Source organism: Zingiber officinale, chromosome 5B, assembly GCF_018446385.1.
Source record: "Zingiber officinale cultivar Zhangliang chromosome 5B, Zo_v1.1, whole genome shotgun sequence".
Classification (NCBI taxonomy): domain Eukaryota; kingdom Viridiplantae; phylum Streptophyta; class Magnoliopsida; order Zingiberales; family Zingiberaceae; genus Zingiber; species Zingiber officinale.
In genome coordinates this window covers 1,660,954-1,674,780 of record NC_055995.1, presented here as the reverse complement: position 1 = coordinate 1,674,780, position 13,827 = coordinate 1,660,954, and the positions used below count along the sequence as shown (strand labels likewise).

The window sequence follows — 13,827 nt, the reverse complement described above, 5'->3', positions numbered from 1 at the left end:
CATGTCCGTGATTTCCCATGGCCGAACATCACTTGCTCCACACTTCGGTTATGCTTGCTCACGTTGTTTGATTGTCATTTGAATTGCATGTCATGATGTTGTGTGAGTAAGTGATTGGTGGTTAGTTTGACTTTGTTTTATGATCATGGTGTTGTGATATGCTGTGAGTGAGTGATTGGTTGGTGTTTTGACTTTGGTTGTGATGGTGTGGTTCCTTTGAGTGCATTACCATGTAAATGAATTGAGTGATGATCAAAGGATTTACCTCGATTGTAGAGGATAGACTCCTAGCTATGATGTATGTGTTTGGCATTCGGTTTGAGAGTTTTTCCTCTCAAAACTGTTTTTATACATATGTACCTATTTTCGTAAATAGTAAATAACGCATACCTCCGCCGATATATGGACCCCCCTTTATATAGCACCCTCACGGGCGACATGCACGTGCCTCAAGGCGAGCATGCTTCCCTAACTATCCTATGAAAAGACTTATCAAGAAATTATCTCTGGCACCATACCTTAATAGAGCATGTAAATTCTTGATGCGATAGTGGAAGCTTTTGTCGTACGATCCGTCAATTGACCATGCCTTGTTATCAGCAGCATTACCTCTCAAATAGATATTAAGAGATATAAAAGGGGTCCCATTGTTTGGCCGAGCGGAGGAGCCACTCGGCCGGGTATTCCCGCCCTATCGACATCAATCGGTCCGCTTTATAATCCCTTAGCTTAGTTGATTGTTTCCGCCCGACCAGACCAGCGCCTTGGTTGCCTTAGCATTCCTCCACTTCATGATGAGCATCTGATGTTCTTGGCATAGTGCTCTTGGTCGTACATGCACTCTACTCGAACAAGCTACTTGTCGATTGGACACTTCATGTCCGATTGGCAATTGCAGTGGACCTCCGCTCAACTCATCTTTGGTGAGTCTATCGGTTTCATGACGTTGACCGTCTTGACTTTGACCTCCACACAGGCTGCTATCTCCACTCTTGACCCGTACTTGGTGGCCCCCCTTCATCGTCGCATCATCATAGATGGCGATGCAAAGAGGAGGCAGAATGGGTGGTGCCAATCGATTACCGTTTCCTTCCATAGACGAGCTAATTCTAGATTATCTGGCTAAGAAAGTGGCTGGAAAACTTGAAATTTTTGGAGAAACGACGACCAAGAAGAACGTTGTCGGAACCAAGGTGGATCGAAGGGCTAGAACAGGGACTTGGACCCTGTAAAGTAAGAAAGGAGAATCTGTAACCGCATTGGGTGTCGATAGACGGGAGATCACCGTGGGTTGAAAGAGCAGCTTGTCTTTCAACAACAACAATAATAAAAACTTAGTTGGATAAGGTACGAACATGAACTTTACTCCATAAGCGGCTTCCAAACCCAAATCCTTTGCTACATTAAGAATAGAACGACAAGTGGAAGATCAAGAAGCATTAGCAGGAGGCCGCCCACCTTTTGAAGAAAGTGTTTTCTAAACGCATCTCTATGCTATCGCCGAAGAGGGCGTGTCTTAGGACATTTTTAACTTTACAAATCTTTTAAAAAACTTGCATTGAAGATGCTCTTAAACTATCTCCTTCTTCAACCATTACTAGTGATTATGATGTGGGCCCATCGTTCATTCTCCCAATACACAATCAGAAAGAAACACTCCATAACTACTAACTATTAGTGTCGATGGTTAAAACATGAAGGAAAGCATACTAGAACATGAAGGAAAGCATACTAGAATGTATCAAATTTCAACCCCAAATCTCATATACCCCATGTTACAATAACATGTCTCAACACCCCATGTCTCAAAACCATACATGATACAACCATCCTGTGACAAGAAGCATCGAATAATATCTCTAATGTTTCTCTTATCTTAATCAACAAGGATGATATAATTTCTTTTGCTCCAAAAGGACGATATAATTTCCTAAAATCTTATCAACTGCTACAGTATAATTTTAACACAACAATTTCAACTTCCAAGCATGAGAGCCTACATAAATCATTGTTTACTTCATCGGTAAAAACTCCAGCTATCTCATTTTATAGTGTTGAGTTAGAGAAACTTGACAATGTTTCCCATTTAAAGAATAGTTGATTGTAATCTCCAGATCCCGCGGGTTCTTCTTATTGGGCTCTACAGTTATACTCCCTTCGATTACTTCATCCTCGCAAATCGTTAGAACTTCATCAAGGTAAAGAACGGTTTGTTTCCAGTGTGTAGCCTTTGATCTCGGGCCTATACAAAACAGATTGTATGCTTTGTTAAGCTTGTAAGAAAATCGATGGAAATAGGAACAAGCATGGATTACAAATATTCCTACTTCACATTAACCCACATTCATAAATATGGATGAAATTTCAAACGTCATCTACAATTGAACAGGTAATTATTTATTCTGAGCATCTACAATTGATCAACATTCTAAAAGAACTTTCTGCTCAACCTTAGTATTTATGAAGTTATTGATAGCTTGAATCATAAAAACCAATTAATCAAATCATAAGTACAAAAAGGTAGATACGTTAACAATTTATAATGACTACCTTTAAGTATGAAACCTTACCGGTAGAAAAGCTTATCTCCTTGTGACATTGAGTGAACAGGACATTAAAGTATGCCACAAATGCATGTATGTAATCATCACGTTGTGCTATTAGTTTGAAAGGAGCCGTGAAGGACACATCACCAGATGCCATTTCAGAAATATCCATTGTCTATAAGAATCAACCGGAAATATTGCCATGGGGTTAGTATTCAACCATATGATAGAAAGAGAGACAGTAACAGAAATCACCTTAACTAAGACATCAGAGGTAACAATTTGTTTTGGATCAAAAGTATCAACGAGTGGTTCAGCCATAGCTTGCTTCCTGATGCAGCTCATATCAAAACCATACACATTGTTCCAAACTGGAAGAAGGAACATAGTTCGAACAGAAACAGAAAATCACTTTAAATGTGACAAAACAGAGTCTGCCAGGATAAGACCATAAAAAAATGCTTGGAATAATTAGAAAATTATTAGAATCTAAAAGGAATAATTAGAATTCTATAGCACTGAAAGGACTACAAAGACTCACACTCAATCTTATCTTCTTTGTATTCAGCATCCTCAATTGCTGTCAAGAATAGTAAAGCTTTGTCTGGTAAGATAACGCCATCATTGATCTGGAAGAAGAATGAACCAAGAGACATAAAACTAATGTTTTGCCTGTATTAGCCTTATAAGTGAGCGAGCCTAGTAACAATACATCTTTGTTGAACACCACAAAAACAACAAAAATTTAAACACTTTCAAGACAAAAGAAAAGGCAATGATGCAGGAATTTAATTAGTTTGTATTAGTAATTGGTGCAATCAGATAGTGGGTTCAGTGGAGAGTTTGATAGACTTAATGGGAATGTCTACATAAGGCATCTTTTGTACCATACTTGGCGTTCCATTTTGATCATAAGGAGTTATTCTACTTTGGATTTATCCTCTCTTCTCTCTAGTCCAGTTTTCCCTCTCCTCACCTCTACCCTACTTCCTAGCTCTGATGGTTCTAGATTACAAAATTACCGGAGATTATACATCTTTTCAAATCACTGAATAAGGATATTAGCAACAAAGGCACTCTTGTTTTTTTTCATTAAAATTCATAATACATGTCATTTATATCCTGAAATTCATAAGCTTTACCAAATAATATCTGCTTGAATGATTAGAGTAAGATATTGCATTTTGTGGTAGTTCAATATATATAAAACATATCATATTTAGTCCATATAACAAGTACCACTACCCAATGTCAACCAATCCTCAGTCTATCCATCTTAGTTTTATTTCATAAATTACTCAAGCTAATAATATTTTTAAAAATTTTATATATTTTATTTTTCAATTTTTAACCTAACATGGCATGACTTAATGTGGTCAGACAATCTAAATTGTTTTTACAAACTAAGTATATATATTATCGTATAGATATTATGATTTTTATTCTTTTTTATAAAATATTGATGATGTTATATAATCTCACCACCACCACAAGCATTCAAAACCATTGAGCTGAATCGAATAAAAAATATTAGTACAGCTGATGATTCTTGGTTCAAAAAATTATTTTCAAATCTTCAAAAGAATAGTTTGTAAATTAAAACTGTTTTTTGGCCTAATGCATGCAGCATGTTAAGCTACCAAACACTAAAAATACGTGCATCACTTTTGTGCCTAGACTTATTTTTATTTATTATTTGATTAATTCATAGATTTATGTTTTGTATGACTGATTCGTGATTTATGAGCAATGTGTTATGTTTTGAATTCAATTTCAATATTTGATTTAACATATAAATACTCCCATGAGTCTTGAATATTGCTGGGCTTTATTATTAATTGGGTTTCGATTATAATTGAATGAAGATTTGATTCAATTTTGGTGACTGAATGAAATTTTGCAAGGGTAAGGATTAATTCTCAAGTCAAACAGAGAGAAGAGTCAGTTCAATTAATGGCTAAATCCGAGTAAGGGTAAGGTTCAATATGGATCTTGAGATTCATCGCATTGTCTTTTTTATATATTTAGTTCATTATTTTTGCATTTTAATGTACATTGAATTTTATGAGACATTATGTTCTGGTAAGAGCTAAAGGATGTGATTCTTATTAACTAATAATGGCTACTATTTAGTAAAGAAGGGTTGTTCCTTTCAAGTATTAATGAATATTCAATTTAGATATTTGAGTAACTATTTTCTGATTTTTATTAATTATTTATGCTCTTCTGTTTCAGAAATGAAAAAGAAAGTATATTTTGTTGTTTCTGTAATTTTGCAGATAATGAACTGTTAGGCTTATAGTGAATTTTCCACTAATTGTTATTTTTTTAAAAAAATAACTTAATATTCTAGACCTGCAGAGCAGTCTTGAGTCTTGACTCGTATTACATGTTGGGTTTTTTTTTATAAAAAGATCATTTATAAATTTTGTGAACAAACAATTTGAGGGAAAAATTTCGCATGTGTTCTTTTGAATTATGAAGTTACGGGATGCAAGGACCAGAGCATCATTCTATCCTAAAGTTTGTGACAACCCAAGATCAACTCATGAATTTTAATCTGATACTTTGTTTACATCTCCAAATATAAGCCTATAAAAATTAGAGAGTCAATTAAATTAAATTTTTAAAGCAAAACGTTATAAAACTATAGTAAGCATCTTGTAGTAATTGTTTTTTTTCCTAATACCACAATGAATGTTGTGCAACAGATAAAGAGTATTGATTCTTACAACATTCTAATAAGGTCGGTCCATAATTTTCCAAAGTCAGGTTACATAATGCTCCAAGGAAATCCAATATTGAAACTAGTTTCCCTATATGTGCATAAATATCTCTAAATGAACCATTAGGAGTTGAATTAGATTGGCACAAGTAGAATGAAACTGGCACAAATAGACGATATAAATTCATCTGCGTTTCTCTCACCATAGTATAACTGGTCCTCTTTGGCGTCGTTGTGAATATTCCTACCTTGGTTAAATTTTTTATCTCAGTCAATTTTGGATACCATCCACAAACCTATATCAATTGATGCCAGTATAACTATGTCGGCAAGTTTGGTATATTGACATTTACCGATGCCTAACAATATCAATAATAAAAATCAATTATTGGAACAATAAGTTTCAAGGATGCCAACAGATACCAATCAGCAATTTGAAACAATGATGTGATCCGTGTTTCATTGATCATTATATTTTGCCTTTGAGAAGTTGCACATGAATTTTGATGTATCATTAGTGGACATCAAATGTGGTCATCATGCTAGTTGTGCACACAAAGCAAGCTTACCTGCTTTGACAAAATTTTCAAGAACCAACAAAATAAATTGAAGATTAAGAGGAAGGTTCGATACTGTCATTATGTTTAGCCTATATAGACTATAGACCATCGAGTTTTTAATCAGACTTAAGAGCAATTATATTGACTAGTAAACATAACCAAGCACCATATAAAGACTAAGTAGGTACGATCACAACAATGAATAAAAATGCAAATTTGATGTTTAGGGAAATGGAAACAGACTGGAATATCACTTACAAGCCATTTATCACGCGCATAAAGAACTGTGTTTAGCATGTTCTCAAACAACAGGAAATAGCCCATCCACTCAGAGATGATAACATCTACATGAGCCACAGGAAGCTCAATCTCTTCAACTTTCCCTTTTAGCACAGTTATAACTGTATAGATAAAATATGACAAATAAGTAAGATGGAACTTAGGAGTACAATCATCAAATATAGAATCACTGGTCACCATCAGAATATCCATTAGTTCGAACTATTTCTTTTGCCATGTCAGCCATTTGAGAGCATTCCACCTGCACATCAGATTTAACCCAATAACACCAATCAAATCAGGGGAATAATAAAAAGTAAGTAGAAAAACTAATCAGTACAGGAACGAATCCTTTTTGTTGTTTCATGTTCCAAACAAAATATTGTATTCGAAAGCACAATGAAAGTAGGAACTAGCTAACCTAGTTCATGGAAGGACACAAGAAGAAAAAGGAGGACACTTAAAACTCCACAGTCATGCATTCTATACTTGTGATTACTTTCTGTATATACTTTGTCGAGCAGCATGATTGATCTAAGTCACATGGAGGTCCAGAAATTCGCACAAAACAGGAAAGAAAATTATAATCTACTAGGGAAAAAACCCTTTCAAGATTTTCAAAGAACAGTTCTACATATCTAGAACTAGTTAGGGAATAACTGTCATTTTCCCATTACACGATAGCTCATTTCACAGATATGATATGATTTCCAACTATTGATGCACCTAATTCATTCCAGAGAAGGTAATTCAGAAAATGACTTACTGCATATACGTGTTTTGCCCCTGCTTTAGCACAAAACAGAGACAAAATTCCTGTTCCTGCACCCACATCAAGGACGACCTTGTTCTTGAATAGAAATGTATTCTGATAAATAACATTCTGATATGTTTTTGTCCTAACAACGTCCTTTAACATTTCCTGTGGGACAAAGAAAGTAAAGGGAATCCAGTGCATCAAAATTAAAAAAAACAAAGATAAATGATTTCAAAAGAGCATAAAAGAAAGCAAAAGGAAATAACAACAGACAATTAAAAGAGATGAAAATCCTACTATCATCCATGATGTCCAGAAATTTTTATATCAGTATGAATCAACTAAACAAATATACTAACCATTTAAGCATATAACAGCAGACTAAGTATGCTTCTATGGCACAGACCAAGAAGTTCATGTCAAACAGATGCATCCCTTTCAACATTTAGTTTAGGCTACTAAATATCCCAAAGAAATAACAGAACTTTTTTGTCAACAGTAGCGCTTAAATGTGCATAAACAATAAAAAAAAAACATCTGAGTGCTTCCGAGTAACCTACTTAGCATAGGAGACAATTTATACAAAATAGATGTTCACTAAAAATATTAGGCAAATATTATAAAACACATAGGTAGATCAAACTTATTGAGGCTCTATCCCATACATTTAATCTTATGTTTCTCAAATGTGCCGCATCCCTTGACCACTTGTCATGCCTAATAAGGTTTATTATTATCTTGTAATAACCCTTCTACGCATGATAAGATCGTGATGATCTCCGAACCAATCAAATACTATTCAGCTACTAGCAAATCACTATAACTGGAGGTTGATGTCTATTGTCAGAAAAAATTTGGGGAAAAAGTTGCAGAGAATCATAACAAGAGAAAGCAGATAATATTGATGAGTATTATTGTCTCCCTTTTATTTTATCTGCAAGTGATTACCAACACAAGGATCAGAAACAAACAATCAAACTGTTTGCCTGCATAAACATAAGCCATTTTTTTATTTTAAAAAATAATCAATAATATTAAGAATTTCACAAAATAGAAATATTACACCACCACATACACAAGATGACAACCAGTAGTAGCTCATGAATCAGAAGTGAATAACTTACTTCATGGATACCTGCAAACAGAAAGACAAAATAAGGAGTCAGTTCCCGTAGTTAACTTGCTGATGCTTAAATTATGACAAAAATAAACTTAAAAGTTTCTAGACAAAAAAAAAAAAAAAAAACACCTAGAATGTATTTGTTCTGGCTTCCCCAATAATAATTCAAATGATCTTTTGATACAACGCCGAGGTTATACACTAGGATTAATTATTTTTAAAAATATGTGATAGATTCGTAAAAGCTATAAAGTATATAAAAAATAGCAATTAACCCATAATAAGAGGAAAAACTCTTTTTTTCAGCATTTGACCTTAATATTTACGGCAAAAAGCTAATACATTGAATTAAAATTGAGGTAGGAGAGAATGAGCGGTACCGAAGTGGGAGTAGGAATCGAAGTAGTAGTCGGCGCTGGTGTTGTCCGCGCCGATCAACGGCGAGTCGTCGAGGTTGGAGCTCTCGGCCTTCTCCTCCATCTCCTCGTCGTCCACCCCCACTCTGTCTCCCTCGACGCAGGCTGTGCCCTGGGCGAGGCCATGGCTTTTCTGGCCGTCGGCTTTCGTGCCGCCGCTTTGTCGCCGCCCCATGGAAGTGTTGAGAGAGAGAGAGAGAGAGAGAGAGAGAGACAGAGACAGAGAAGGGAGAAGCGCAGGTTAGGGTTTTGACTTTTGATTCGGAGGCGTACGCTTCTCGCTCGAGTTCGCGGGTTTGAACCTGTCGGTCCATCCTCGAACCAACCTTGGTTTAACCCATTTAGCAAAATTTGACACCGATGAATTTACTAACGTGACTACTCTAAATTCTCAAGATCACGAACTTTGCGTCACTCTTTGCATTTTGGGTCTCCCTGCGAATGCGTCTCCTTTCGTACCATCATTAAGATATGAGATATTATTATATAAAATTTTGAGATCAAAATTATTCATGTTCTATATTGATTTAAAGATAAATTAAGAGTAAAGTAGAGAAAAATTTTTAATCACGATTTGAATTTTGTATGTAATCCTCACTCATAAAAAACTTTATTTCCACTCCCTACGTGTAAAGTTTTATTTGCTTCAACTTTCTCATATAAATATTGTGACCTAATTGCCCCTAAGATTTTTTAGGTATAAATAGTCTAAAAATGAGTATAATTCCTATTAAATTCCACACTTTAAAGTAGACTCGAATATATTTTCTATTAAATTGAGTACGATTTTTTTCCTACTTAATATAATTCCTCCTAAATTCAGTACAATTTAAAGAAAATCTAGTATATTTTTCATCCAATTGAATACCATTTAAAAAAAATCTAGTATATTTTCTATCTAATTGAGGTGGAAAAAGAATCGTGCTCAATTTGATAGAAAATATATTAAATTCTAGTTTAATGTACTAAATTTAAGAAGAATTAAACTCATTTTTAGACTTTTTATACTTAAAATATCATATTAAACTAGGGAGTGAAAATAATGATTTTTTTCATTGGGGAGTACATGTAAAATTATGTTTGTCAACGAGGATTACATGTAAATTTTCCCATAAATTAACTGGAGCATTGGGATAAACAAATCGTAAAAGATTATCTGAAAAAAAATGTTTCTCCCAACAAATTTTTGGTTTTCTTTTATTTTTTTATTTTTATGTGGTTAATGTAAACTAACAATCCAAAAATATATTTTTCTTTTACAAGATCATTGCGAGTGAGTTTGAAATATCATATCAAACTAACTAATTAATTGCATGAAATTTTATTGTTAATATTACATGAAAAAGGGGGTAAAATGGGAAAGTTTATACAGATATAAAGTAATTGATCATTATTAAATTAAAAAATATATGCAAATTTATTTTAAAATATAGAAAGCATTTTGTGTTGTCAATAATTATTTGTCCTTATTCCAAGGCAACCACATGGTGTGCATAATTATTTTTTTATTAAAAAATAAATATAATTTATCAAAAATACGCATATAGATACTGAAAAAAAATACATATCATATTTTAAATTTACGAAAAGAGACGCTTAATTTTCAAAACATAAATAAATTTTTAAAATACTAAAAATGTAAAGATATTCATTTTAGAACTTTATGGTCATTAAGTAACTTAATAATTAGAAGTCAATTATTTATTGAAAAATAAATTATTTATTTAAAGTATGATATGAGCATGACATATTCTCAATATTTAAAGATCGATTTCCAAATTTATTTTTAGCCTTTTTTATTTAAATATTAGCGTGGCATATTCTCAGTAATTATAATATTTATTATTACAAAATTTACGACCTCTAATAAATAAAGTATTCGTTGAAATCGCTTGCACGTAACAAACTGTGAAGAGTGAGCTGATATTTTGGTAAAGCCTTATAAAAGCAAAAACTATGAGGGGTAAAATGAAATTCTCCCACAGCGAGTGCATTAAATTCAGAACTACTTTCTAATCTGCTCCTTCAACTCTATCGAGCAGAAGGAGGCGCCGCCGTGATCCATGGAGTCCACCAAGAGGAGACCACCGCCGTTGACCCACAGCAGGTCAATCGGAACCGTCGTCGGCCGCTCCGGCTTCGGCGATGGAGCCGTGGGAGGAGATGCGGCCGAGCCGGTGAGCCCGGCAGGGCTGCTGTTCCGCCAGCGCCGCTTCGACTGCTACATCGTCGCCGCGCTGGGGATCGGCGTCCCCATCGACGTCGACGCCGTCAAGTCTGGCCTCGTCTCCACCCTCGTCCGCCACCCCCGCTTCTCCAGCGTCCTTGTAACGCCACCGCCTCTAATTTCTATCTGTTTGAAATATTCTCACGATTGGTAGAAATGGAATTTGTAAGAGGAAACTAAAATCGGACCTCGAAGATGAATTGTGTATTTTTGTTTGTGTTGATTTGGGTTTTGACCGGCGATAAAACCGGATCAGGTGGCCGGCGACGACAGTGGAGAGAAGTTGAAATGGGTGCGCACGAAGGTCGTTATCGACGACCACGTCGTCGTTCCTGATCTCGGCGCGGATAGCTCCGGCGAAGGCATCGGCGGCAGCGCCTCTTCCGCCGACAAGGTGGTGGAGGACTACGTATCCAATCTCTCCGCCGCTCCTCCCATGGACGCCTCTCGGCCCCTCTGGGAGCTGCACGTACTCAACCTCCGCACCTCCGAGGCCGCAGCCGTCGCCGTCTTCCGCATCCACCACTCCCTCGGCGATGGACTCTCCCTCATCTCCCTCCTCCTCGCCTGCACTCGTCGCACCGCCGATCCGACCTCCCTCCCGACCCTCCCCCAGCCACGCCTCCCGCTGCCGCCTCCGCCCCGCTCCAACGCTCTCCTCAACGCGATCCTCTTTCTGTGGGCCTTGATCGTGCTCACGTGGAACACGGCGGCGGATTTGTTCGACCTTTTGGCCTCGTCCGCGTGGTTGAAGGACACGCCGACGCCGTTGAAGGGCGGCGCGGGTACGGAGCTCCGCCGCAAGCGCTTCGTCCATCGCACCCTGAGGCTTGACGATGTTAAGGAGATCAAAGACTCGATGAATTGTGTAAATTTCCTCTATTCACTGTGATCAATTAGCTAAAATACGAACTGAAACAATTAATACTTGCGAAATTTTTGATCTTTTATTCAGAAAAAAATGTATTCTAATTTGAAATGATCAAGAAATTTGATTCATGTAGTTTCTTTACTGAATTGCTTTCCAATTTGCATATATGATAAGTAGTCTCTTCTCTCCCTCTCTCATTTTTCAAGTATCTTTCAGACTATAAATGATGTTCTTGTGGGTGTTACATCTGCTTCTATCTCTCGCTACCTCAACAGAAGATACGGTAAGGTGATTGCTTAGACCAAAGATTGCTTCAGCATTATATATATGTATGGCTTAGTGCATAATTTGGATCTCTGTTCGTTAATGTTTTTACTAGGTGAGGCAGATGAAGGGAATGATAGTAAGAAGGAACTGCCAGCAAACATCAGACTCCGATCAGCCATGCTGTTCAATGTCAGGCCTCAGCTAGGGATCCAAGTGAGTGTTTGATCTTGAAAAAAAAATGCAGTAACTCATGATTAATATTTTTGATAATGGTTTTGATGCAAATAGGCTCTGGCTGAGATGATGGATGGCAAAAATTGTGGGGTTGCATGGGGCAACTTGCTTAGCTACATTATCCTACCGTTTCCAGTCATAATGTACAATGATCCATTGGACTACGTACGTGCAGGAAAGGCAATTGCAGAGCGAAAGAAGAACTCTTTACAAGCCATTTTGACATATCGCTGTGCCCATTTCTGTGTTAGAAAGTTTGGCATTAAGGTAAGATTGAAAATGCATTTTAGGTAGCAACCTATTCAATGGCAATTTATTAAAAATCTTAACTCAATATGAACCAGAATACATAACCATTCAGCCAAAGACAGCCTCCTTCCATGCTAAAAAATTTATCTTTTTGATGAAGTTAATCATTTTCTAAGTTCTAATGTGATTTTAGTATCCACATCCTTTAGGGACTACTCTAAAGAGATAGCTTATGGTGGTACATTCTCAGGAGACCTATCTTGTAATGGTTAATCAATCTGCATCATTATTGCAAGTAGTGCGGGCTTTCTCTCCCTTCAGCTGCTATAACATATTTGGAAAAAATTAGTCACTTTTGGTTGGACCTATATCTTTTTAAGTTCACTGAGATTCTTAGTGGTTGGAACCGCCTCTGTAGAAATTTGATACACACATTTTCAGCTGAGCAAATCATTTTTTTTTTCTGCAGTGTTGTGAGATCTTTCTACAGATTGTAGGTCTATATATTTATTCGCATAGAATGTAGTTAGTGGTTGGACCTATATCTTTGACTGGAAGCATCTTCCTTCAGTTCCTTACGAGAGGGCATCGATAGGGCTGCCTACTCTATTTGGAACTATATTACCAATAATATTCAAATCTCTTACATCTTTAACTCAACTCTAGTGGATCTCAATTGTAAAACTTTAGTATCCATTCGTCTTCTCAACGTATCTATGCATCTTACCTTGTTACTTCTCAGATTTAAATGTTTACTTGTTTTTTTTCAATCATGAAGGAACCCACCTATAAGTTTCGATTTGTTGTGAATAATAGTCTTCTGAAGTTCATTCTTGAAGCCTTCAGTTGAGTTATGTATGATGCACATCAGCTACTAATCTTCTACATTCTACAATTTAATTGTGAAATATACAGCCAGGTGTTGCAATGATTCGCGGACTTGTTTCTAACACAACGTTGTCGTACTCGAACATTGTTGGCCCAGTTGATGAAGTCAGCTTCTATGGCCACCCAATTGTGTATATTGCTCCCAGTGTATATGGTCATCCGCATGTAAGTTGTCTTCTAAAGCTCCTTCTCGAACTTAGTGTATGTTCTTAAAGTTCTCACTGAAATTCTTTAAAAGCATTTCATTTCATAAACTTCCTGGTTTATTTTATGGTTTAGCATCATCCTCTGTGAACTTCTGATTGCTAGTAATTGATCTTCCAGGCTCTCACACTTCACTACCAGAGTTACATTAACGAGATGAGGGTTGTGCTTGGAGTAGATGAATCCACAATACCAGATTCACACCAGCTTCTGGCTGACATAGTTGAATCCGTTAAGCTCATCAAGGAAGCACTGCCTAAAAAATTATGATGCACAACTTTGTTCATTTATACCTCACTAATTATAAACAGCAAACTCATTGTTGTACAATAATTTTGGTTCTTCTCAATTGTGTAGTTGCAAAGATTTGGATAATTTGATTGAGACTGGTGAACTAATAATGTCTTGCTCGTGTTTATTGTTGGATCTTCCATTGAGATTAATATTGATGATTTTGAGGAAATTTCTAGATAATATATTATGA

At 36.1% G+C, this 13,827-nt stretch overlaps 2 protein-coding genes across 2 annotated transcripts; one reads left to right on the top strand and one right to left on the bottom strand.

Moving 5' to 3' along the window:
- Window positions 1–1,717: 1,717 nt before the first annotated feature.
- On the bottom strand, window positions 1,718–8,683 carry LOC121983883 (probable protein arginine N-methyltransferase 1). Its single transcript, XM_042536560.1, has 9 exons — window positions 8,368–8,683; window positions 7,992–8,002; window positions 6,877–7,032; window positions 6,309–6,372; window positions 6,090–6,232; window positions 3,088–3,175; window positions 2,802–2,917; window positions 2,571–2,721; window positions 1,718–2,242 (listed from the first exon to the last, which is right to left on the bottom strand). The coding sequence occupies exons 1-9, from the start codon at window positions 8,576–8,578 to the stop codon at window positions 2,037–2,039; spliced, it is 1,146 nt and encodes a 381-aa protein (XP_042392494.1). The 5' UTR covers window positions 8,579–8,683; the 3' UTR covers window positions 1,718–2,036.
- A 1,741-nt stretch (window positions 8,684–10,424) lies between these two features.
- Window positions 10,425–13,819, top strand: LOC121983881 (wax ester synthase/diacylglycerol acyltransferase 11-like). The gene is made up of 7 exons (XM_042536558.1): window positions 10,425–10,730; window positions 10,887–11,498; window positions 11,718–11,784; window positions 11,881–11,981; window positions 12,057–12,269; window positions 13,167–13,304; window positions 13,464–13,819. Exons 1-7 carry the CDS (start codon window positions 10,467–10,469, stop codon window positions 13,611–13,613), a joined length of 1,545 nt encoding a protein of 514 aa, XP_042392492.1. The 5' UTR covers window positions 10,425–10,466; the 3' UTR covers window positions 13,614–13,819.
- Window positions 13,820–13,827: the final 8 nt, after the last annotated feature.